Below are 26,254 nucleotides of genomic sequence, written 5' to 3'. Positions count from 1 at the left end.
CCACAGTGATTCCAAGATCTCTTTCTTGAGTGGTAAGAGTTAATTTAGACCCCATCATTTTATCCATATATAGTTGGGATTATGTTTTCCAATGGGCATTACCGGTACTTTGCATTTATCACATTGAATTTCAATTGCCATTTTGTTGCCCAGTCACCCACTTTTATGAGATACCTTTGTAACTCTTCGCAGTCTGCTTGGATTTAACAATCTTGAGTAATTTTGTATCATCTGCAAATTTTACCACCTCACTGTTTACTCCCTTTTCCAGATCACTTATCAAAATGTTGAACAGTACTGGTCCCAGTACCGACCCCAGGGGGGCACCACTATTTACCTCTCTCCATTCTGAAAACTAACCATTTATTCCTATCCTTTGTTTCCTATTTTTTAACCAGTTACTGATCCATGATGGGACCTTCCTTCTTATCCCATGACAGCTTACTTTGCTTGAGAGTCTTTGGTGAGGGACTTTGTCAAAGGCTTTCTGAAAATCTAAGTACACTATATCCACTGGACCCCCCTTGTCCACATGCTTGTTGAACCCCTCTCCCCTCCCAAAGAATTCTAGTAGATTGGTGAGGCATGATTTCCCTTTACAAAAACCATGTTGACTCTTCCCAACTCAACTATGTGTTAATTCTGCTCTTTACTATAGTTTCAACCAATTTGTCTGATACTGAAGTAGGCTCTGGAGCCTTTTTTAAAAATTGGCATCACATTAGCTATCCTCTAGTCATGTGGTACAGAGGCTGGGTTAAATGATAGGTTACATACCACAGTTAGTATTTCTGTAATTTCACATTTGAGTTCCTTCAGAACTCTTGGGTGAATACCATCTGGTCCCGGTAACTTATTACTGTTTAGTTTCTCAATCTGTTCCAAAAGCTCCTCTAAGGACACCTCAATCTGGCACAGTTCCTCAGATTTGTTCTCTAAAAAGAATAGCTGGGAGTGTTCCTGACATCCTCACCACTCTGCCTAGAGGCTCAACTAAAACACCTTGAAACAGAATGATATCTCCTGCACAACTATTTTAAAACTACCCTGACCTTTCCATGTATATTTCCCTGGCTTTAGTTCAAATCCCTCTCATTGCTTCAGGTACATTTGGGGCTGCTCATCTACCTGTCCTGTGATGAAATATTATATAACAACAACAACGGGTTTGTCATCTCAAAGATATGTTCATTGTTTTCTGATCCCTTGCCACTTCCCTCACTAAATGTCTCCTAAATTGCTCAAGGTACCTAATCTGTACATTGATCCTAAATTCCGTCTAAGCTAGGCTGTGGAGAGGAAAGATTCCTCTCCCCCAGCCACGGGCCCAACCCAGTCCAGCCACAGCCACTGGAGAGACGCCCCTCCCCTGGCCCCAACTGAGCCCCGTGAGAAAGGTGCCTCTCCTGCCTTAGAGCTGCTGCGGTGTGGGGAGGTACCCCTCCTCCTCCAGCCCAGGTGGTACTGCAGAGAGAGAGAGCTGGGGGGAGTCCTCTCTCCCTGCCATAGCCCTCGGGCAGCCTGTACCCCAAAGCCCTCATCCTCAGCCCCACCCCAGAGCCTGCACCCCCCAGCTAGAGTCCTCACGCTTCCTGCACCCCAACCCTCTGCCCCAGCCCTGAGTCCCTTCCCACACTCTGAACCCCTCGGCCCCACCCCCACCACATGAATTTTGTTTTGTGCACATAACAAAATTCATTCCGCACATGGGTGGGAAAAATTAGAGGGAACACTGCATTGATCTTATAACATAAGGGCCAAATTCATACGAGATGCAAATGGTGGTGTAAATTACTTATAAGTAGGTGTATTTTATACATTGAGGGATAGCAGGAAAAACAATTAGCAAGATAGCATAAGAAGGCAGTAAGGTAACATAGGCCCCACTATTTTATTTGACCTTCTTGTTAATTATTCTTATTTAGAAGTCCCAACCAAGGTAGGGATTTCATTGTGCTGGGCAGAGAAAGTCCCTACTAAAAAATTTTCAATTTAAATAGACATGACCAACAAAGGGTAGAAATGATGATGTGTTACTACCCCTTTTACAGGTGGAAAGCTGAGGCACAAAGCAATTAACTAAATTTCCAGAGATCACACAGGAAGTTAGTGGCAGCACCAGAAACCAAACTCAGATTTCCTGAGTCGCTATCCAGACCCTTAATCAGGGATCTTCCTCGCTACAAAAGTTTAGTTGCTTTTCCTACCATATTCACTCCATTTTAATCCCTCAACAAGTAATTTACACCCTACTTAGCAGCATGCAACTTATACCAGAAGTTACATCACCTCTGAATTTGGCCCTTGAGCATTTAATTCCAAACATCTGACTGTAATTTAAGAAAGTTCAATGGATGATGCCTGTTCTTGATAAGGGACAATTTTTGCTCTAGGAAGTGCAGACCCTCCCTAGTTCCATTTGATCCAACCCTTCCCCACCCCCCCACCACAAAGACCTTTCCTGAAGAACCAGCCTTCTGGCTGTGGTAAATATGGCTGTTTCTGGAGCCTGTCAGGGTTTATCTTGTATCAGTCAAAGGGGCTGCCAGAAACAGAGACTGGTGTACTCCTTTCATAGTGCTTCCGGCACTGAGCCAATGTCAGAGCAAAGAACTGAGTTCAGAGTTGAAATTCACAAAATGACATCCTCAGCTTGCAGATCCTCATTTTGACATGGCTCTGGATTGGCTGGTTACATGGTTAATAAACAGTGTTTTTCTATGGGTAATAATGTTTCTAAACAGCAGTATTAAGTTTCCCTGCAAACATCTGTACCTGCTTATATTCCACTTTCAGGTTAGTACATGCCTATGTAAATAGGGTATTCTCTTTTTCTGAATCATTTGTAGAATATATAGCTCTACTGTGTAAAAACCTGTGGCAATGTTAAGACAACTTGATAGCAGAAAGGATGTTTTCATAGAAATACCCCTCTGCTTAGTAATGGCAATAACATATCCATCAAATCACTTTAAGAGGAAAATACAATAACTGTAAGAAAATAAAAGTCTTCAGTTATAACAACAATGTTATCACAGCTGTAGCACTGAAGAGTTCATCAGGGGCTGAACAAAGCTGCCAGAGAGAGGTTCTGCTGTCAGACTAAAAACAGTGATCCAGCAACTTTGGGTTAGCATTTTAAGAGCACGGGTTTATTTGTCAAAATCAGTGTCAAGTGAGAAAGATGCTGTGTCAAAACCAAACACCAACATTTTCTTAACTGCAGGAACCACACTGACCCACTAGAGCCAGATGTTGCCTTCAGTGTGACCACAAAAAGAGGATCTCCTCCATGCACAGAGCTCACCTATCCTATGTGGAGGGGTCAGCTGCCTCCACTGACTTTCCCCAGGCGGCACTTGGTTAGAACTGGCTTCAGAGAAGGGTGGGAAGTGGCTGGGTTGGCCACCTGGAGATTCCCTGGGAAAAGCAGCACAGTCCTTGTCCCATGGATCCTCCTTTATGGCAGGGATCCTCATTAAAAGGGGGAATCATAGATTCATAGATACTAAGGTTAGAAGGGACCATTATGATCATCTACTCTGACCTCCTGCACAACGCAGGCCACAGAAATTCACCCACCCACTCCTGCGAAAAACCTCTCACCTATGTCTGAGCTATTGAAGTCCTCAAATCATGGTTTAAAGACTTCAAGGAGCAGAGAATCCTCCAGCAAGTGACCCATGCCCCATGCTACAGAGGAAGGCGAAAAACCTCCAGGGCCTCTTCCAATCTGCCCTGGAGGAAAATTCCTTCCTGACCCCAAATATAGCGATCAGCTAAACCCTGAGCATATGGGCAAGATTCACCAGCCAGATACGACAGAAAATTCTTTCCTGGGTAACTCAGATCCCACCCCATCTAACATCCCATCACAGGCCATTAGGCCTATTTACTATGAATATTTAATTACCAAAAACATGCCATCTCCTCCATAAACTTATCGAGTTTAATCTTAAAGCCAGATAGATCTTTTGCCCCCACTACTTCCCTTGGAAGGTTATTCCAAAACTTCACTCCTCTGATGGTTAGAAACCTTCATCTAATTTCAAGTCTAATCTTCCTGGTGGCCAGTTTATATCCATTTGTTCTTGTGTCCACATTGGTACTGAGCTTAAATAATTCCTCTCCCTCTCCGGTATTTATCCCTCTGATATATTTATAGAGAGCAATCATATCTCCCCTCAACCTTCTTTTAGTTAGGCTAAACAAGCCAAGCTCCTTGAGTCTCCTTTCATAAGACAAGTTTTCCATTCCTCGGATCATCCTAGTAGCCCTTCTCTGTACCTGTTCCAGTTTGAATTCATCCTTCTTAAACATGGGAGACCAGAACTGCACACAGTATTCCAGGTGAGGCCTCACCAGTGCCTTGTATATCGGTACTAAAACCTCTTTATGCCTATTGGAAATACCTCTCCTGATGCATCCCAAGACCGCATTAGCTTTTTTCACAGCCATATCACATTGGCGGCTCATAGTCATCCTATGATCAACCAATACTCCAAGGTCCTTCTCCTCCTCCGTTACTTCTAATTGATGCATCCCCAGCATATAACTAAAATTCTTGTTATTAATCCCTAAATGCATGACCTTACACTTCTCACTATTAAATTTCATCCTATTACTATTACTCCAGTTTACAAGGTCATCCAGATCCTTCTGTATGATATCCCTGTCCTTCTCTACATTGGCAATGCCTCCCAGCTTTGTATCATCCGCAAACTTTATTAGCACACTCCCACTTTTTGTGCTGAGGTCAGTAATAAAAAGATTAAATAAGATTGGTCCCAAAACCGATCCTTGAGGAACTCCACTGGTAACCTCCCTCCAGCCTGACAGTTCACCTTTCAGTAGGACCCGCTGTAGTCTCCCCTTTAACCAATTCCTTATCCACCTTTCAATTTGCATATTGATCCCCATCTTTTCCAATTTAACTAATAATTCCCCATGTGACACAGTATCAAACACCTTACTGAAATCTAGGTAAATTAGATCCACTGAGTTTCCTTTGTCTAAAAAATCTGTTGCTTTCTCAAAGGAGGAGATCAGGTTGGTTTGGCACGATCTACCTTTTGTAAAACCATGTTGTATTTTGTCCCATTTACCATTGACTTCAATGTCTTTAACTACCTCCTCCTTCAAAAATTTTTTCCAAGACTTTGCATACTACAGATGTCAAACTAATAGGCCTATAAGTTACCTGGATCACTTTTTTTCCGTTTCTTAAAAATAGGAACTATGTTAGCAATTCTCCAATCATACGGTACAACCCCTGAGTTTACAGATTCATTAAAAATTCTTGCTAATGAGCTTGCAATTTCATGTGCCAATTCCTTTAATATTCTTGGATGAAGATTATCTGGGCCCCCCGATTTAGTCCCATTAAGGTTGCAAGGTCCAACTCTACTTGACTTTTAGCCTGTCTCACTTTATCCCTACATGTTCTGACCTCAATAAGGTAGCTTTCCTTGCTGATCCCTCCCAACTTCCACTCCCTGTATGCTTTCTGCTTTTTCTTAATCACCTCTCTGAGATGCTTGCTCATCCAGCTTGGTCTACAACTCCTGCCTATGAATTTTTTCCCCTTTCTTGGGATGCAGGCTTCCGATAGCTTCTGCATAAATAATCCCAGGCCGCCTCTACCTTTAGATCCATAAGTTCTTCAGTCCAATTCACTTCCTTAACTAATTTCCTTAATTTTTGAAAGTCAGTCCTTTTGAAATCAAAAACCCTAGTCGCAGATTTATTTTTGTTAATCCTTTCGTTCAGTTTGAACTGAATTAGCTCATGATCACTTGAACCAAGATTGTCCCCTACAACCATTTCTTCTATGAGGTCCTCACTACTCACCAAAACCAAATCTAAAATGGCATCCCCTCTAGTCAGTTCAGCAACTACTTGATGAAGGAATCCATCAACTATTGCATCTAGGAAAATCTGAGCCCTGTTATTATTACTAGCACTCGTCCTCCAGTCTATATCTGGGAAGTTAAAGTCTCCCGTGATCACACAGTTACCATTAGTATTTACTTCATTAAAAACATTAAAAAGGGCTCTATCCATATCCAAATTAGATCCTGACAGTCTATAGCACACCCCAAGCACTGTCCCAGGGGAGGCTCTAATAGTTTTCTTCCCCAATGTAATTTTTGCCCAGACGGACTCTGTCTTATCCATTCCATCGCTTCTTATTTCTTTACATTCTACCTCATCCTTGATAGACAGTGCTACTCCACCACCATTGCCTTTATTTCGGTCTTTCCTAAACAGCACAGACCCTTCAATACCTGTACTCCAGTTTCTGTTATCCCTATAATATCTGGTTTCACTTCCTGCACCAGTAGCTCTAGTTCCTCCATTTTGTTACCGAGGCTCCTCGCATTGATGTACAAACATCTTAATTTTTGCTGTTTGGCCTCACTCACATTCTGTACCCCATTAGGCACGGTTATTCTACAGCCAGTATAACCTATTAGACTGGTATCCACACTGCCCTTCCTCCTTATATACATTCTCCTACCCACGGCTGTATCCTTTCTTACTTTGTTTTCTTCCCTCTCAATGCTAAAATCCGGCGTGGAGATTACCTGGACATCTCCCAACCATCTCCCCCAAATTCCTAGTTTAAAGCTCTCTTAATCATTTGTGCCAATCTCCATCCTAGAAGTCTATTTCCTTCCCTATTCAGATGAAGTCCATCCCGAGAGAACTGTCCTCTGTCCATGAATGCCTCCCAATGGCCATACATCCCAAAGCCCTCCTTATAGCACCACTGCCTAAGCCATCTGTTGATAGTCATAATTTTGTCACACCTTTGTTGCCCTTCTCTAGGAACAGGCAAAATCCCACTAAAGATTACCTGAGCCTCGATTTCCTTAAGCGTCTTCCCCAGCCTAGCATAGTCTCCCTTAATACTTTCTGGCGAGAGTCTAGCCATATCATTTGTTCCTACATGAAGGATAATTAGGGGATTCTTTCCTGCTCCCTTTAGGATCCTCTTCAACCTCAGAGCAGCCAGAACCAGATGTAATCAGGGGCACAAGGCCTTCGTGCTGACGACCCTCCCTTCCTGGGAATCAGTGGGGTTTAGTGGCAGACTTTACAGTTCATTCCTACAGGGCAGCGGGCAGGGAGAGAGGCAGGAAGGGGCAGCCAGCACATCCCTCGGCCCACACTGCTTCCCGCAGCCCCCATTGGCCTGGAGCAGTGAACCTTGGCCAGTGGGAGTGGCGATCGGCCGAACCTGCAGACGCTGAAGGTAAATAAACCATCCCGGCTCACCAGCGGATTTCTCTGATGGACCGCGTGCCAAAAGTTGCCGATCCCTGATCCCCTTAGTAAAATCCATGCCATAGTGATCACTAATTTTTTCATTCCAATAAAAGTACTGCCTTAAAAACTCATAGCACAATATAGCCCTCAGATCCAAATCCTGGAGTCCTTTACTCAGAACTTACCCAAGCAAAGCTTCCATTACCCAAATAAGTTCTGAATTCAAGACGTCACCCTACAATTCTGTGCATCATTTTACTAATCAGAAGACTATTTACAAAGCCTTCTTGCTCCTATTGAATTCAGTGGGAGCAGCAGCAAGCCAGTACTATATGTAGTTATCTCGTGGGCTCCAATAAGTGGAATTATATCCTCTATATGAGACTGACAATGATCAAGAACGCTCCCAGACTACTGCACTGGGCAGCACAGTATGGGGAGGAGGTGACCAGCCCTCTGTGGAAAAAGAAGTGGTTCAGGACTATTTTTAGAAAATCTGGACCAGCACAAGTCCATGGGGCCGGATGCGCTGCATCGGAGGGTACTAAAGGAGTTGGTGGATGTGATTGCAGAGCCATTGGCCATTATCTTTGAAAACTCATGGCGATCGGGGGAGGTCCCAGATGACTGGAAAAAGGCTAATGTAGTGCCCACCTTTAAAAAAGAGAAGGAGGAGGATCCGGGGAACAACAGGCCAGTCAGCCTCACCTCAGTCTCTGGAAAAATCATGGAGCAGGTCCTCAAGGAATCAATTCTGAAGCACTCAGAGGAGAGGAAAGTGATCAGGAACAACCAGCATGGATTCACCAAGGGAAAGTCATGCCTGACTAATCTAATTGCCTTCTATGATGAGATAACTGGCTCTGTGGATGAAGGGAAAGCAGTGGACATGTTATTCCTTGATTTTAGCAAAGCTTTTGATATGGTCTCCCACAGTATTCTTGCCAGCAAGTTAAAGAAGTATGGGTTGGATGAATGGACTGTAAGGTGGATAGAAAGCTGGCTAGATCGTCAGGCTCAACGCATAGTGATCAATGGCTCCGTGTCTAGTTGGCAGCTGATATCAAGCGGAGTGCCCCAAGGGTCAGTCCTGGGGCCGGTTTTGTTCAATATCTTCATTAATGATCTGGAGGATGGCGTAGATTGCACCCTCAGCAAGTTTGCAGATGACACTAAACTGGGAGGAGTGGTAGATACGCTGGAGGGTAGAGATAGGATACAGAGGGACCTAGACAAATTAGAGGATTGGGCCAAAAGAAATCTGATGAGGTTCAACAAGGACAAGTGCAGAGTCCTGCACTAAGGATGGAAAAATCCCATGCACCACTACAGACTAGGGACCGAATGGCTAGGCAGCAGTTCTGCAGAAAAGGACCTAGGGGTTACAGTGGACGAGAAGTTGGATATGAGTCAACAGCGTGCCCTTGTTGCCAAGAAGGCTAATGGCATTTTGGGCTGTATAAGTAGGGGCACTGCTAGCAGATCAAGGACGTGATTGTTCCCCTCTATTCGACATTGGTGAGGCCTCATCTGGAGCACTGTATCCAGTTTTGGGCCCCACACTACAAGAAGGGTGTGGAAAAATTGGAGACAGTCCAGCAGAGGGCAACAAAAATGATGAGAGGACTGGAACACATGACTTATGAGGAGAGGCTGAGGGAACTGGGATTGTTTAGTCTGCAGAAGAGAAGAATGAGGGAGGATTTGATAGCTGCTTTCAACTACTTGAAAGGGGGTTCCAAAGAGGATGGATCTAGACTGTTCTCAGTGGTACCAGATGACAGAAGAAGGAGTAATGGTCTCAAGTTGCAGTGGGGGAGGTTTAGGTTGGATATTTGGAAAAAAACTTTTTCACAAGAGGGTGGTGAAGCACTGGAATGCATTACCTAGGGAGGTGGTGGAATATCCTTCCTTTGAGGTTTTTAAGGCCTGGCTTGACAAAGCCCTGGCTGGGATAATTTTAGTTGGGGATTGGTCCTGCTTTGAGCAGGGAGTTGGACTAGATGACCTCCTGAGGTCCCTTCTAACCCTGATATTCTATGATTCTATGATTGTACAATAGTAGTATATAAAATCTAATTAGACACAACAACCTCATATATTGTGCCACAGAAAATGCTTTAGAGTGTGAAGCAAGTTGCAGTTAGAATTAAAATTATTGTGATGGCTTAAGTTTGATCTGTAAGCACTAACACATTTTCCATTATTTATAAAGCCAGTCAAATTACTGTATTTTAATGTCACATCAAAGATCTTCAAAGTCACTGTGACAATAAGCAGAGTTGATAATGTCAAGAATTCACTCATACAGAGGGTAATATAATTGTGAATGCACAGGCCTTGGAGATTCACTGATAATAACTGGAGTGTTATAACAAGAGTGATATTTAAAGGATTGGTCTGTGGTTTATCATACAAATGCATTGTTAAATGCAAGTGAAAATGAACTGAGCATTACTCAGAGATTAAGTGCAGTGACTATGCTACCATTTATTGTGGCCATTATGTTCCTCTGGTGAAATAAAATACAGGGAATCTTGTTCCATTACATTTATAAAAGCTCCTTCATAACCACTAACATGTGATCTTCATACTTCTCCATCTTAATACTAAGTAAAGATTTGTTGTGCAAGTGCACAAATGTGTGTTCTAAAGGTAAACTACAGTATATCGACTATTTAAGTGCTATTAAACCCATTCATTTCAAAATTCTCATGACCATCAAGTGATTTTTCCACTGTGTGCACACAAAAAAAAATTAATTAATTAAAGGCTCCAAGAACATAAAATTGCAAGGGCTTTATGCTGCAGGAAAATGAGCGTAATAATGCACATTAGTTTTCATGAAATATTGTAGATTATTTCAAGTAGACAGTAGCTGTTTTGTAAATTACAGTGTACTATGTACAAGAAAACCTATTTTAGGGGATTGACAAAAATTGGTTCTTAAAGAAAGTGGTCTCCTAAATAAATGGTGGATACCAGATGTACTAAGTATGTTTGTGGATACTATTGTACCAGGTTTCCTATGGCAGTAACTTACTTAAGAAAGGTAGCCATTTGTATAAGTATGAGAATAAGTATTGTATGAAGTAGATTTGTTTGCTTGTTTGCATTCCTAGAAACTAAATCTAGAATTATTAGTCTATCTTTTAATTATTTAGAAACTTTGTAATGTTTATTCATTAACTTTGCACTATTTTTCTTCATCTTGCATGCCTCAACATTCAGAAACCATATTCAGCAGCAAATGATGTTCATGTATCTTTAATGCTATGCTTATAATCATATTTGTTTTATCTTTTAACAACAATAATGAAAATATTCATATATTCTAAGGGCTGAACGGACCATAACGATGATCTAGAACAGTGGTTCTCAAACTTTTGTTTTTTGCGGACCACTAGAAAATTGCTGAGGGTCTCGGCGGACCACTTAGTGATCTTTCCAAATGTTGTTTGTACTAGTAGCTAACTACTGTAAAGTGCTTCAGATAAAAGTGCTATATAAAAAAATCCATAATAATAATTAAAGTTTTTTTGATCTACAAATAAAAGCATACAACTCATATTTTCATATCGGTAGTCTTTACCTTTCTAATGCAATGGATGTGCCCTCTCTCCCCCACCGCGGCAGCCCCCAAGCTGAGGAGGAGGGCTGTTTCTCTCCAGCAGCCCCAGCCCTGGAGCTGGGGAAAGTCCCCTCTTTCTTTGGCCACCACAGTCCTGCACATCCCAAATTCCCCCCACCCCTTCTTCTCACCCCACTGCCCCCTCCCACCTACCCTCTATTCCCCCCAAGGCCACCACCTCAGCTTACATGTGCATCTTCTCCAGGGTCCAGGCACCTAATTAGTGGAACCACGGCTGTGCAGCTCCACTAATTAGGTGGGTGGCCCTTCATTTTCTTGTGTGCAGCCACCCAGGCGCGCACCTTAGAGGGAACTATCCGCGGACCATCTGAATGGAGCTCGGACCACAGTTTGAGAACCTCTGATCAAGACTGACCTCCTGCATAACACGGTCCAAAGATGCTCACCCAATAATTTCTGCATCAAACCTCCTGTCTTCTGTTTGAGAGACTGCATACCTTTTAGAAAGACATTGTGTCCTGACTCAAAACTGCAAGTGATGGAGAATCCACATCCTTAAGTTAGTTGTTCTAATGGTTAATTACAAATTTGTGCCTTATTTCCAATCTTAATTTGTCTATCTTCAGCCTCCAAATATGTTTTCAGACTCAGATAATGGGGTGCTTAAATATTTACAATACATAATGTTCATATTTTATTGGTTGCAAGGAAGTTTCTAACAATTCTGCTAATTTTATTACCACATATACCTTCAGACTGCTAGCTAATGATAATTTAATGCAGTTACTTGAAGTTTGTAGATACTGCTTAATTTTAAAAAATCTTCATGTATCTAATTTTATCTTTTCCTTAGACAATACAATTGTATTTTCTAAAATGAGAAGCGACAGTTCAAAATCCATTGTTAAGGAAAAGGCTTTTAAAAGAAATGTCAATTAAGTATGTGCAACTGACATATCCAAATGTATAAAAACACTGTAGTATTCTAGTTTCTGATCCTGCCACATGCTGCACAATAGGAAGAAAAGAACAGGAAAGGAGTCAATGGAAAGCCAATGAAGTCACAGTAGAAGTTGAAGGTGCTGATTAATTTAGAGAGGTGCACAACATTTCACATCATTAGGTACCTAATTCAGACTTTTTATTTTCTGAAAAACAATTATAAAGACCCAGTAGCTAACAGATAGTGAAAAAAAAAATGAGTGACTAATTTATATAGCATCTCTCATGAATATCAGTACACTACAGAGTATAGTATGCACAGGGATTGAAGCGGATTGTGGCAACTATTCTACACCATCAAAAACCACACAACTTCATTTGGTCAAAATGATCATCTAGTTGTGTTCCTGTCCAACTGGGAGAACAGGCATCCAGCTGCCTTTGGAATGAATAGGCTTCAAATTGCTGTTGGAGATGATACATTGAAAGAGTTGAAGAACTACTCATAACATGCAATCGTCATATAATATGAAGGTTGATCATCAAAGCAACAGCCCAACAACAAGAAAGAAAACCCAATACTTACATTGCTCATGTTATTAAAATGAAAGCTTACGGAAATTTAAGTTGACACTCTATCCTTTTTATAAGAAATAATCAATTAAAACGGTTTCCTTTCTATTGATCTTGGAGTCCAAAGACCCACTTCATTCAGCACTTATATTAGCTTCCTAGCATCTATGGATTTGATACACTACTATTGTTTTTTTTTCTAAAGATTTTAAAATTTAGGGACAGATGTCCTTGATGTAATAAAGATTCAGCTCACTAAGCCTTTATTCCGCCACGTGTCTGTGATTATTGCAACTAGTACCATTACACTTTTTAGAAAGGGGAGTTCTTGAAAAGTGCCATAACCATCTTTCCTGCATGTACACTCAGGAAAAATACAATTATAAGCGAGATGTGAATTGACCCTAGTTATCTCAGTGACAAGTGTTGACTTAAAAGCTTAATGATACTGCTCCATTAACAGAACTAACCCAATGTACACCAGCTGGGGATCTGGCCCCAGATTTTTAAGTCATTTAGGTACACTATTTCATATATGGCCCTAATTTTGTAAACTCAACCTAGGGATCATAATTAAAAAGTACAATTTGGCCTACTTTGTAGATGAATTTGACACGCTTGATGTTGATATTTTCCTTCTTTGAGAATTATTTAACTAATATTAACTTCACATACCAGACTACTTTTACAGATGAGAAACATTTTAATAATTCTGACATTTTCACATTTTGCTCCTTAATGAGGGACAGAAGGGCACAAGCTCTTGAGCAGTAGATTTTTTTAAAGCTTGCTTTTACTTCTAATATATTTTGTTACACATGGGAATTACTAAGGACTTTTAGAAAAAAAGATTGTATTTGGTTCTGTTTCGGCTATGTATATTCTTAAAGGGTTTGAAGGAAAATGTTAAATTTGAGATTGAAAATGCAAAACTATTAGATCTCTCCTTTGCTTCTAATTGGCTTGCAACATAAATAAATATAGTGTAGAATCAAGATACCGGTCATTATTATTGTTGATATACAGAGCAGAGTATGTTTGCCTACATTTTAGCTGGAATGAAACAAGAAAAAAAAAAAACATACAGAAACTATCTACTGTCCCCCTTAAAAAACAAATACAAACCAAACATTCTGCTTCTGCCCAGATGCCCAAAACCGTTCATAAAGCTGCAATAATGCAATATTAATCTCACAACCACAGCTTAAAATAGAACATATATAAAGTTTTCTGAACTTTTTGGACAATCTTTTGGAGGGAACACCCTAAACATTCCACTAATCAAAGAAAACTGATGACTCCACATAATCATACATACAGGAAGGGTCAAGATCAGGGCACCTCTTTGACTGAAGATCAGACACAAAAATTCAACTAAAGCAACTTTGCTTCTTGTTAGACAAAACATTTAATGAGCTTCTATAGAATGAAATATTGAATATTTGCTGTGGCATGTAATGTGATGGACAGAGGAGCACAATGGATATTTTATCCCACCTCAAATTCTTTATCAAAACAGCCTAAAAGTTACAAATCTAATTGTTTTAATGTCTAAAACGGCACACAGAGTTTGCAAAGGACTGTTTGTGGTACAATTCTTAACAATTGAAAAAATTTCTAGAGCTAAATACAATCAGGCAGGCAAAAGAGACAAAATCATAATTAAATTTAGGCTAACGTACTAAAAAGTATAATTAAATATGGCTAATTTGGGACACTAGCTGTTATCAGCCAACTGGTCTACTGTACGTCATAAAACAAATACTGTATTCTACAGTGCTATTGGAAAGCAGCATTATACAGTTTCACTCATTTTTCTTTTATACAAAAAGGAAACTTGGCAATTGTGAATAATCTTGCAAGTCTAATAAAAAGTGAATATCATCTCTGAGTGACTAAGCTCTTACTAGCACCAGCTAGTTAAAAAAATTGCTCCAACTAATGTTTAAGCAGCTACTGAACACAGCACAAGACTGACAGATAACAAGATTTATCTCAAGGAAGTAATATAAAAAGATGCACCTGTATAGTGTACCATATTTTCATTTTGTTTTAATCTACAATGGTATGTCCTGGCTATTGGCATATACTTCATGCCCGACAATATGCCATAAAGTGAAATGCACATACAGAATTTTCTCCCAGCATGTATATATGATGTATAAGCAAGCACACTAATATTTAAAAGAATACCCTGATCACTGCACTTCATTATTAACAGATCTGAATGGAAAGAGCATTTCTGTGTATGGAATTAACTATTTGTTTGCAGTGTTATTATAGCTGTGTTGGTCTCAGGACATTAGGGAGACAAGGTGGGGGATGTAATGTCTTGAATTGGACCAACTTCTATTGATTAAAGAGACAAGCATTCAAGTTGACACAGAGTTCTTCTTCATGTCTGGGAAAAGTATTCAGTGACACAGCTAGATACAAAGTGGAATAGATTGTTTAGCATAAGAAGTTAACATGTTGTAAGAGACCATTCAAGGTGAAATCTGCAGTTAACACCTCTCCAGTCATAGGCAGGACACAGGCAGGTTAGTGGGTTATAGATTGTTGTAATAAGCCATAAATCCAGTGTCTTTATTAAATCCATGATTTTTAGTGTCTAACAAATTTATTAATTTAAGCTCTCAGGCTCATCCTTTGAAGGTTGTACAGGTTTCCTTTGAGAATAAGGACTGAGAGTGAGCATTTTGCATAGAGTGAGCATAGAGCATAGAGTGAGCATTTTGTGAAAAATGTTCACCCACAGGTGATATGGTGTTTTTGTCTTTTCTATTTGTGTTCATTCTAGAGCATAATAATTGTCTTGATTCACCCACACAGTTGTTACTGGGACATTTAGTGCTGTGGATGAGGTATATCACATGTTTTAAGTGACAAGTGTAAGACCTATGGATCTTGAAAGGTATGTTGTGAGGCATGCTGATCATCATACCAGTGGGATATGTCTGCTGGTTTTGCATCTGTTAGGGCAGGGTCCTTTGTCCTCTTATTGCAGAGGTGTTAATTACTCACTTTACCTGGAATGGGTCTCTTACAACAGTGGTCCTCAACCAGCGGGGGGGGGGGGGGGGGGGGGGGGGGCGGGCGGCAAATGTACCCCTGGGGGTATTCAGAGGTCTTCCAGGGGGTACCATCATCAACTCATCTAGATATTTGCTTAGTTTTACAACAGGCTTCATAAAAAGCACTAGCAAAGTCAGTACAAACTAAAATTTCATATGCACAATAACTTGTTTATACTGCTCTATATACTGTACATTGAAATGCAAGTACAATATTTCTATTCCAATTGATTTATTTTACAATTATATGGTAAAATATGAGAAAGCAAGCAATTTTTCAGTAATAGTGTATTGTGTGACATTTGTGTATTTTTATGTCTGATTTTGTAAGTAAGTAGTTTTTAAGTGAGGTGTAACCTGCAGGTACGCAAGACAAATCAGACTCCTGAAAGAGGTACAGTAGTCTAGAAAGGTTGAAAGCCACTGTCTTACAACATGTTAACTCTCATGATAAACAAATCTGCTCCACCTTGTATTTAGCTGTGACACTTGGGTGTGTCTACACTGCAATAAAACACTTGTGGCATGCCTGTGTCAGTCAACACAGGCTCATGGGGCTATAAAACTGCAGCCAGTGTAGATGTTCGGGCTTGGGCTGGTGCGCAGGATCTGGGACCCAGCAAGTGGGGAGGGTGCCAGAGCCCAGCATCCAGCCTGAGCCCAAACACTTACATCACAGGTTTCAGAGTAACAGCCGTGTTAGTCTGTATTCGCAAAAAGAAAAGGAGTACTTGTGGCACCTTAGAGACTAACCAATTTATTAGAGCATAAGCTTTCGTGAGCTACAGCTCACTTCATCAGATGCATATCGTGGAAACTTACATCACAGTTTTGTAACCCCTCAGCCCAAGCCCTGTGAACCTGAGCCAGCTGACACAGACCAGCGGCAGTGTTTTATTGCAGTGTAGACATACCTTCTGAGTACCTTTCCCAGACTTGAAGAAAAGTTCAGTATAAGCTCGAAAGCTTGTCTCTTTCTCCAACAGAAGTTGATCCAGTAAAAAAATATTACCTCACCCACCTTTTCATTATAGAATTTACTGTATTTAAAATAATCTGCCTTTATTACTGTGCCTCATTGTCCATCAGTACCTTTACCTGATTTCACAGCTTGAGAGGGGTCAAATGAACCAAAATGAAATAGGGTTTTTTCTCTGCAAGGCTATTTTTTCAGGTGATGTAGCAAGATGCACAATGTAAAGAAAGCGATTATAATGCGTTTCAGCCTAGACTTGAGCATTGTAGTTCAACCACAACATTTGGAAAAAACTACAAGTGAGTGAGAAAGTACAGTTCTATGCTCACATTTGAAATATGAATTGCAATTCATTACACAACTTCCTTTCACTCTTTGCAAATCAGACTATTATGCTGGTAACAAACAGCCCAATCCTTCAGTGCTTACTCATACAAGTGCTATAATTCCATTGACTTTAATGGGACTACCTGCATCAGTAAGAACTGCTTCCAGGAATAAAGGTTGTTGAGGATCTGGCTCTACAGAACCCGGGTTTCAAAGGCAATGCTCCAGTACTTTCCCCCGTCTCTGCATAGCTTGTAAAACTCTTAAAGGAAGGAAAATAAAATTTTGTTCACTGGAAGTTTATAATTATTTGTAGGTAGGTCAATTTTTTGCATTTAGTGAAAGTTCTTAAAAACACAGTTAAAGAATTCATAGTGCACAACAGCCCTTGTTTTGAAAGTTATACACTGGAATTTCCAGATGTGAGAATGCTGCATCATAAAATTAGATGTGCTATAGAAAGCAAGAGGAGATTCATTATTTAGATTTATGGCAAGGACCCTAAATATGAAGGATACCATAATAACAGAATTCCAGTACTGAAGCCTTCCATAGTATCCAAACAGGGTAAATATGTGATAACTGCAGATAAGAACAGGTTAGTAGAAAATGCAATGTTATTTGACAAACAGGAAATCAAAATGAGGTAGTCCACTCAAAGATGCCAGATTTTAGCATTCATCCTGTGAGTGGGTTTGAATTTTGACAGAAACAGTGTTTGTGAAGTCAAAAGTATGTATAACTTGGCAGAAACCACAACAATTTTAGTAGTCTCACAAATGTCAACAAATGACCACATTCTGCACAGTTATCAGGGTGAAATCCATTCAACCTGTAAAAAGTCCAAATATTTGGGCTGTATGTGAGTGGAATGAATAGTGGCTGGGGAACTGAAACCCACCTCTTCTAATTGGATGTGGGTGCCACTGAAGTCTATGGGACTTGGTTTCTGACAATTGGATTAGTTCTTTTGTGAGTAAGGATTTGCAGGCTACTATTGCTGGTAAAGCTCTTAGGACCCTATCCTCCTCTGATTAAAGAAAAATTCTCATTGACCTCAGTTGTGCAGAATCAATCCCTTAAGGGAGAGGTCAATGGGAGTTGAAGGCACAAAGTATCTCATGAGAGTTTCTTGGCACTTAGCAGTATCAAGCTTTAAATATTAATAGAAAGAATTCAGTTATCTAGCCATAGTTGAATAGGGATATTTAAGTATCAGATGTTTGGTCTTTTGGTCAGTTTTTTCACATCCTGTCCCCCTCCCCCTCTAGCATCACGCAGCATCTAAAAATTTGCACGGCTTATTAAAAAAAAATGTCTGACTTAATGAAACTATACTAAACAATCACTAAGAGACTTTTCTGCAGACATTGTGGGGGAGGGAATCATGAAGTAATCACACAAAAGTATACTTAAAAATCACTACTACCAGTGACACATGCATATTTCTCATAGTCTAAATTGTTCATTTTCTCAACTTGAAAAATCTCTGGTAGTTCTTTTTCCAGCAATCTGTGTTCTGAATGAATTTATCAGGAAACACCAAACAAGCATCATCAATGTTCACTTTGAGCAAAAGAACAGTTTTGACAGTGTTTGCACTCATTCGCTTTACTCCAAAGACTGTTCCACGCTAAATCCTATGTTCCTGATAAAAACAGACCAAAATCTACTTGGTCCTGCAATGTGGCTTGAAGAAAAAAACTGTAATTATAAAAAAAATTATAACCAAAATCAATCATGATTAAATAAAACCCAAAGACATTTCAAATATCTGAAAAAAAGTTTTCAGAACACTGAAATATCATATGAAAATAAAACTGTATGATGATTTTGCTTATGGCCATGTTTGGAATATGAAGATTAAATGTATGCTATATTGATTACTCTTAATTTATATTATCTTGCAAGCAAAATGTATTTTATTCTTTCAATGATTTCTTAAAATATATTGACAGGTTTCAGAGTAACAGCCGTGTTAGTCTGTATTCGCAAAAAGAAAAGGAGTACTTGTGGCACCTTAGAGACTAACCAATTTATTTGAGCATGAGCTTTCGTGAGCTACAGCTCACTTCATCCGATGAGGCTCACGAAAGCTCATGCTCAAATAAATTGGTTAGTCTCTAAGGTGCCGATGAAGTGAGCTGTAGCTCACGAAAGCTCATGCTCAAATAAATTGGTTAGTCTCTAAGGTGCCACAAGTACTCCTTTTCTTTTTAAAATATATTAATATTCTAAGAAATATTTACTTTTTGTTTAAGAATACAAATACCAACAAGAAGTTTTCCACTGGCTAATTTAAAGTAATAGATCTATTCATTTTCCACCAAAGTTGGGTGGTAGAAGACTCAGACCAGATTTTTATTTTTTTTGGGAAACGTGCATATTACATCTACTAATGAGAGTGTGACAACATGACAATTCTACATAAAATGTTACTCAGATCTCTTTGACTTGAACTGAAATATAACTCCCATGTGGGAATCTGAGGATGATCTTTGATTTAAATGGAGCACAAAATGTCCTGGATTATCCTTCATGGACGGTGGCAGAACTGTTCCTCAAGGCTTATGCTTCAAGACTTGCCTGGAAGTCCTACAAAACAGATTTTTATTACCATCACCACGTTTTCTCCATGAAATGGATTGATAAATTGTGATATTAAGTGAGCCACATTAAGTTTCCAGCTGTATATCCAGCTAGAAATCTTGAACAGCTAATAATACTGTAGCAACAAATGAACTAAAGGCAATAAATCATTCATATAAAAGTAACAAATGAAAATAAAATATATTAAGTTTCAATTGGCTATGCAGAATATTCCTGTACATACATACATTCATACACACACACACATACCTGCAAGAATACTGAACTAGACACATGACCTTTCATCTCATCTCACCTCTATTACACCCCTTAGAGTTAGCTAAGTATTATTACCCTACTTCTGAGATATGGAAATTGGCACAAGAATATCAAGTGATTTACTCAAGATCACACTTGAGTCAGTGGCACAGCCAGTAAATTAGAACCCAAATCTCCTAAATTTCAGTTTTCTGCTGTATCTAAAGTATATTCTTGGGCACTTTAGAGAGAGAAAAGCAGAAAGTGCAGTAGCCCTCAACCACCAGTAGTGCACTGGTTTCATCTTCTGGCCCTGAGCCTTAAACCTGCACCATCTGTGGCAAGACCTGCCCCTTGAGAACTGAACTTTTTAGCCACTCTCAATGCTGCAGCATGACACATAGTAACTGAACTGCTTTGGCAATTACACCATTGTCTCGAGACAGTTGTCATCTATGGGTATGTCTACACTGCAAAACACCCAGCTGAGCCCAAACATCTACATTGCAATATTACAGCCCCGTCACAGGCTATTGTAGTGTAGTCATACTCTAAGATCCGCTTAGTTTCAAAGTTAGCTGTGTACTAGACTGTGCTCATTCCCTTATAGTTATAGGTGATTAAGAGTGATTTTTTTTGTTAAAAACTGTGATATAACTATCTTTCATTAAAATTGTGAATTTTCAGTCTGAACATTATTTCAGCCCTCTATTAAACATACTACATATTTTTACAAACACACCTTACTGTAGCATAATCTTTTTCACTCTTCCCTTCAAAACGGAATTATGAGGGTACATAATATTATCCATACTTCATTCTTTGCACAGAATGTTAACTAATATGTCGAACAAATGTGCAGTTAAGATAAAGTATATAGCCCTAATAAATTAATATCCGATATGCTGATGGTTCTAAAAATACAATTTAAAGTTATCCTGTGCAATAATTTTCAAACTGCTCATAGTGTAGCTTAGTCAATGATCTGGAGCTAGTGCACACATTAAAATGAAATATTAAATACAATTTTAGAAGCTTAGTATATCAGTAAATGAAACAACTATATATGAACAATGGCAAGATAAGGTATTTCCTTCATAAATTACAGCTTTTATTTACATATTTCTGTATTCAATGACAAAAGTCAATCTTGCAAACACTGATAGCATAAAATAGCTTGAATATCTCAACACATAAGTCAATCCTGCAATTTTTAATCACTTAGATAGTCTTTACTCATGCAAGTACTCTCATTGATTTCACGAGTTAAATTTCTGCCAGTTTTGCACTATAGTTCCTGATTTCTTTCCACCTGTAACATGTGTAATACAGAGCACCAAACAATTTGTATTAAGATTCAGTAGGGAATTGTTCTCAGTGGTAATTACAGAGTTTGAATATCTGGATTTCTGTTTTCCTTGGACATATTACTATGATATAATTAAATCCCTACTTTACACCTTCTTGCAACAAAAAATATTTAATAAGAGTAAGATAGAAACACCTAGCCAATAACTTGCCCAGCACATTCCCAGAGCCCTCAACTCTAAGTGAAATGATTGGTAGTTAAAACACTCCATGCCTCTCAGGTCCTATATTAAATTCTCGTATTTCTTCAGATCCCCAAAATTATGAGGCCACCTACACAGTACACCCTCAGTACATCATATGTTGAGATTTATCAGCAATATAAAATTAATAAATTTTTACATAACATGTAAACCTATACCCATGTAATTGTAATTATGAAGCATGTTTTGTTAAAATTCCTTCCTTCGAAAACACCATCTTCAACTGAAAAAATAAATTAACTAATTGACATTAGAGATAATAAATCTTGTTGTAAATTGCATTAGCTTAATCCCCGAAAACTAATGAACTAAATAACCCTGAATTGGAGAACAAGACTGAAGAACTAGTATTTGTTGTTGACTATGATCTTCATATGTGCATGACTTTAGTTGCAAAATTACCAGCTATGGGTGTAGTTATGTATTTTTAATTATATTGTACTCTCTTCTTTGTATGAGGAAGATTGATACCCACCAGAAAGGTGGGTACTTTCCCACTTTGCAGATGATAGGGTTTTTTTTTTTTAAGGGAGTAGGATGGAGCAAGAAAGTGGGAGTAAATGGAATGGGGGGGGAGAAAGGATGAGACCTTAGCTCAGGGGTGGGTGAGCGTTTTAAGCTGGCCCCCTAGCTCCCAGCGGTGTCTGGGGCTTGGCCGGGGCCACAGCACTCGGCTCATCACGCTCCAGCACTGCAGCCGGGACTCTGGGTTGGGGGCCGCATCACGCAGTTTGGCCCTGTTCCGGTGTGCCTGCCGGGGGCCGCACCATGAGGCTCCTGGAAGCCGGGCATGGCCCCACTCTGGCTCCTATGTGCTACAACGGCCCCCTCCAGCGCTCTAATCGGAGCTGCAGGGGCGATGCCTGCAGATGGGGCAACGCGCAGAGTCGTCTGACCGGGCCTCCATGTAGGAGCCGGAGAAGGTCGTGCCACTGCTTCCAGGAGCCTCAAGCGCTGCTCGGAGACTGCACCCCGAGCGTCCCCCCATGCTCCAACCCTCTGCCCAAGCCCTAATCCCACTCCCACTCTCCAAACCCCTTGATCCCAGCCCAGAGCACCCTGCTGCACCCCAAACCTCTCATTCCCAGCCCCACCCTAGAGCCCACACCCCCAACCAGAGCCCTCATCCTCTCCCACACCCCAACCCCAAGTGTGTGAGCATTCATGGCCCGCCATACAATTTCTATTCCCCAGTGTGGCCCTCAGGCCAAAAAGGTTTGCCCACCCCTGCCTTAGCCTCTGGGTGTCACAGACCTCTCCGATTCAGCCAATCAGAAAACAGAGAGCTGAACATTTCCCAGTGCAGCTAATCAGAGCGCCGCTACCAGGATATTCACTTTCACTGCAACCAAAGTGCAGACCCTCCACAAGAAAGTGATTGACTCCACCCGGAGCTCAACTCCCTCGAGCAGCAGCTGCGGAGGCGATCCGCTCAGTCACCGTTCCAGTCAACGCTTGGGCTGAATGCTGCTCAGTTACACGGGACTTAATCCAGATTTCCTCTGCCCCCTTAAGGGACATGAGTCCGGATTCACAACCGGTGTAACTGAGAGCAGCCGAGCCGACGGCCCCTTGTCTCCCTACTGGCCCCCGCGCTCGCCGAAAGTCCCACTGGGAAAATAACACAGGGTACTTATCTACTGAGACCCCAGCCTGGTTCCTATAAACCATGGGGATGGATTAATGCGGAACCTACACTTAGCTTTATATCCCTAAAACCGCACTGGGGAACCCAGGTGGAAAACGGGGGTATATTGCTAACGTGCTCTCCTGGGGAAGCGGTGGAGTATCTCTGACATGTTTCCCTGTAGCTCCCATGGACGCATGGAAGTAAAGGCTGGATCCTCACGACTGCATATGTTACGTTTCCCTATCATGTATATGACATCACGAGGAGCTTTTGAAATCACCGACTTCTGAGATCACGTTTACTGGGAAAGCGTTCATCCTGGTAAATCTCTTCTGTCCTATTCAGTGCAACCAACTCAACCCACCTGCTGGGTGGTTTTTTCATCCTTCACCGCCCGTGGGGAATTAACCTTTTGTAACCTGCCGCACCAACACATCTTGGACTCGAGTTAATTTTGCCAGAGCGGCTACAGTCGGAGAAAGGAAGGAGCAGGGCTGCGACCACCCTCCCCATTTGGTGTAAACTGTTTGTTTTGCTGTGAGCGGTTGGGGGAGGAAGGTGATCTTTGCTGCCCTGCTGAAACGACCTCTCCCCTCGCGGCTGCGGCGATCAACCAAGACAATTCACTGTCAAGAAACATTTTTCCTGCCGCCCCCCCTCTCAGGGCCCGATCCCGCGCCCCCGCAGTCAATGGGAGTAGTACCCGGAACTCCCAACTATTGGCTGCTGGATCCCTAGAGCGCCAGCTTGGGCAGTTTTGGAAGCAGCGGCGGGCAGCTCTCGCCTGAAAGTCCTCGCCGGGGAGCCGCCGCCCCAGGACCTGGAGCGAACGCAGCAGCCTCCGGCTTGCGGAAGAAACAGAAGTCACCCCGGCCGCGGCAACTACCGGACCCTCCAGCAGGGCGACTAGACCACGGTCCTGTCCGTGGGAGCGTCGTAACTTAGGAGAGTCCCAAACACCTTGCCTCTCCCCGGGCAGCACCGCTGCAGTTACACGGCTCCCATTTTCATTGCACATCCCACCTCCGAGCCTATCCGACCCCCCCGGCCGCTTACCTTTTCTTTTCCTTGTCAGCAGTCATCATTGAGGCTGGTGCCCTTTGTGCCGCTAAAACCAACTCGGCTCGCCAACAAGGGCTCCTCAGTCACGGCTGTGAGTGTCCTGCTTGCCGATCCCCCCCCCCCCAATCAAAAACACACCCGGCAGGCTAGAGATCCCAGGCTTGGAGGGAGGAAGCCGGGTGTCGGGAAGGCCGGGGAATTGCTCGCTCGCTCGCTCGCTCGCTCGCTCGCAGCTGACAGCAACGCTGGTGCACTAGTTGTCCTCTAGGAAAAGGCTGAAGCAATCCTGGCCAGGTCGCCCCTGAGCTGACCATACAGTCTCAGGACACTGCCGAGGATTGTACAGCCCGCCCAGGGGGGAAGGGAGAGACCGGGTTCCCCCTGGAATCTGAAGCCCTGCCAGAAGAAAGTTCTCACTTTAAAACTTCAGGCTTCCCTGGGCTCCCGGGGGGCAGGTTCAGCCTCTTTAGCCCCGTCTCCCGCTCCAGCTGGAGCTGTCGCAGCTCGTGCTCCAATGGGGACGGGAGCTGGCTGAGCCCTCCTCCTCCTCCCTCTGCCCCCTCCCACCGCGTCCACCCGGGCTCCAGCAGGACTTGCTGAGATGAGGTCAACGCCGCGAGAGGCGGCGGAGCGGCCGAGCGAGGGAGGGTGGCAGGGCCAGCCAGGAGAGCGCAAGGGGACGCGGGGGACGAGGTGGCGCCTGCCGGAGCCCCAGCCCCAGCCCTGCATGGCGGGGCATTTGCCCGGAGGGCTGAGGGAAGCTGGAGTCTTTCCTGCTGCTGCTGCTGCGCTGCACGACGCCCAGCCAGCCCCCTGCCAGCGCCTCGGGGGAAGGGCAGCCTGCGGGGGAGGGGGGCAGCGATTGCTTGGCAGGGGGCAATTCCCTCCCCGCGGCAGCGCCTGCTCGCGGCCCGGGGGACGGATTTCCCTCCTCCGCGCGGTGCCTGAGCACTTGCTACATCGAGCTGGATGCTTCGCTGACCTCGCCCCGCAGCTGGGCGGCCGCGGAGGCGCAGGGGCCTGCGCTGCTGCCCCGGGCACTCCGAGCCCTTTCCCAGCCAGAGGAGCAGAGGGAGACGGGGGCGAGCTGGCCGCGAATGGCCGCAGGGGAAGGTGGCGCGGAGCACCTGTCAGGTCAGGCAGAAACGTGACTGGGGCTGCAGACACGGGCTTGTGGATGACTTCTGTCCCTCCCCCTTACATCAAGTTTTTTGGTGTTGGGTTTTTTTTGTTTTGTTTGTTTGGTTGGTTTGGTTTTTTTGCGTGGGGAGATTGTATTTTATACGAATTGGTTTTCTGTCCTGGATGCACCTGGTCTGGCGGTGTTAGTGTTCAGACGCGACCAATCAAGCTACAATCATCATGCTTGTACCTTCTTAATGTGTGCAGATGAGGCCTCCCCTTTCCCTGCGCCTTCAGCTGGCCGGGGCTGCTCCTCCGACTAGGAGCGTCACAGAGGCGATGCCTCTAATTAATTAAGAAATAGCTATTTTGGCAACGATTCACAAAGGCATGGAGTGGAAGTTAGGAGCCTCCATACCGTTGTAGATTTAGGCCTTTGGTATTAAGGTTAAGACATTCCGAGACTATGGTGATGGGGTCAAAGAGACGTGATTGCTTGCTTTAGCCTGCAGTGTGCTTGGTAAAGTGAAATCCTGTTTTCACTACAGCCCACACAACTTGAAATCCAGGACTTTTTAAAAAAAATCCTTCCCTCAGACTTGTTCTCACAAAACTTATCTATTTGGATTTATACCTTAAACTAAAAAGCTAGTGCTCTAAGCACTTTCACAAAAATTAAAACTACTGTCCATATTAATACATCTTTCATAACAGTAGCCACAAACCCAGCAGCCACTCCTCAAGCTCCCAACCAAAATTAGTCAGCCACAGGTTGATTAAAAATACGCACCCCACAACTACTAACTCCCAGTGCTTGATTAAGCTTTTAAATATTAGTATCACAAATGCGAGTTCAAAATGAGGGAGGCAAGGGGGGCATGGTGATAGTGCAGGTCACATCTCGAGAGCATAAGTCTGCACAGGCCCTCTACTTACTGATCTTCCTTCCTCAGACTTATACAGTGGATTTAAAAAAAAAAAGTAACCCTATTTTCTTGTTCAAATAAAAACAGCAATAAACTTTTTTTAAAAATTAAGCATGCTGATATTAAGTGTCTGCTGGGAAAATAAAGTACTACTGCTCAACTCCCATGAGTTCCTGCTATGACATTTTTCAAATTGTATAATTAAATAAGTGTCTGCTGTATCAAAACATTAAATAGGTTGTAGTGTGAGGAAATAACTATTTAGCATCTTAATTCCATTCATAATATCTAAATAATTCAGTTTAATTTTTTTTTAATTAGACAACTCAAACCCAAAACA

General features: G+C 42.1%; 1 protein-coding gene and 1 long non-coding RNA gene across 6 annotated transcripts in view; one reads left to right on the top strand and one right to left on the bottom strand.

Annotated features, from left to right (window-relative positions):
- EPAS1 (endothelial PAS domain protein 1) overlaps positions 1–24,426 on the bottom strand; it is a 151,500-nt gene extending 127,074 nt beyond the window's left edge. The window contains exons 1-2 of one of the 5 annotated variants that reach the window (XM_073339112.2): positions 23,861–24,421; positions 16,900–17,018 (exon numbers count right to left, since the gene is read on the bottom strand). In XM_073339112.2, the coding sequence (XP_073195213.1) occupies positions 16,900–16,905 (6 nt within the window). In that variant the 5' untranslated portion in view covers positions 16,906–17,018; positions 23,861–24,421. Of the gene's footprint in view, positions 1–7,980; positions 8,017–16,899; positions 17,019–23,860 lie in introns of those variants that run through there. The other 4 variants (XM_073339114.2, XM_073339108.2, XM_073339113.2 and 1 more) reach the window with 4 other exon arrangements.
- The window catches only part of LOC140909566 (uncharacterized), a 55,686-nt gene continuing 53,735 nt past the window's right edge, over positions 24,304–26,254 (top strand). Inside the window, exon 1 of the long non-coding RNA XR_012158272.1 lies at positions 24,304–25,000. This is a non-coding gene — a long non-coding RNA (uncharacterized LOC140909566). The remainder of the gene's footprint in view (positions 25,001–26,254) is intronic.

This window comes from Lepidochelys kempii, chromosome 3 (genome assembly GCF_965140285.1).
Source record: "Lepidochelys kempii isolate rLepKem1 chromosome 3, rLepKem1.hap1, whole genome shotgun sequence".
NCBI lineage: Eukaryota > Metazoa > Chordata > Testudines > Cheloniidae > Lepidochelys > Lepidochelys kempii.
Note: the sequence above shows the minus strand (reverse complement) of the source record. Positions and strands in the feature narration are given on the sequence as shown.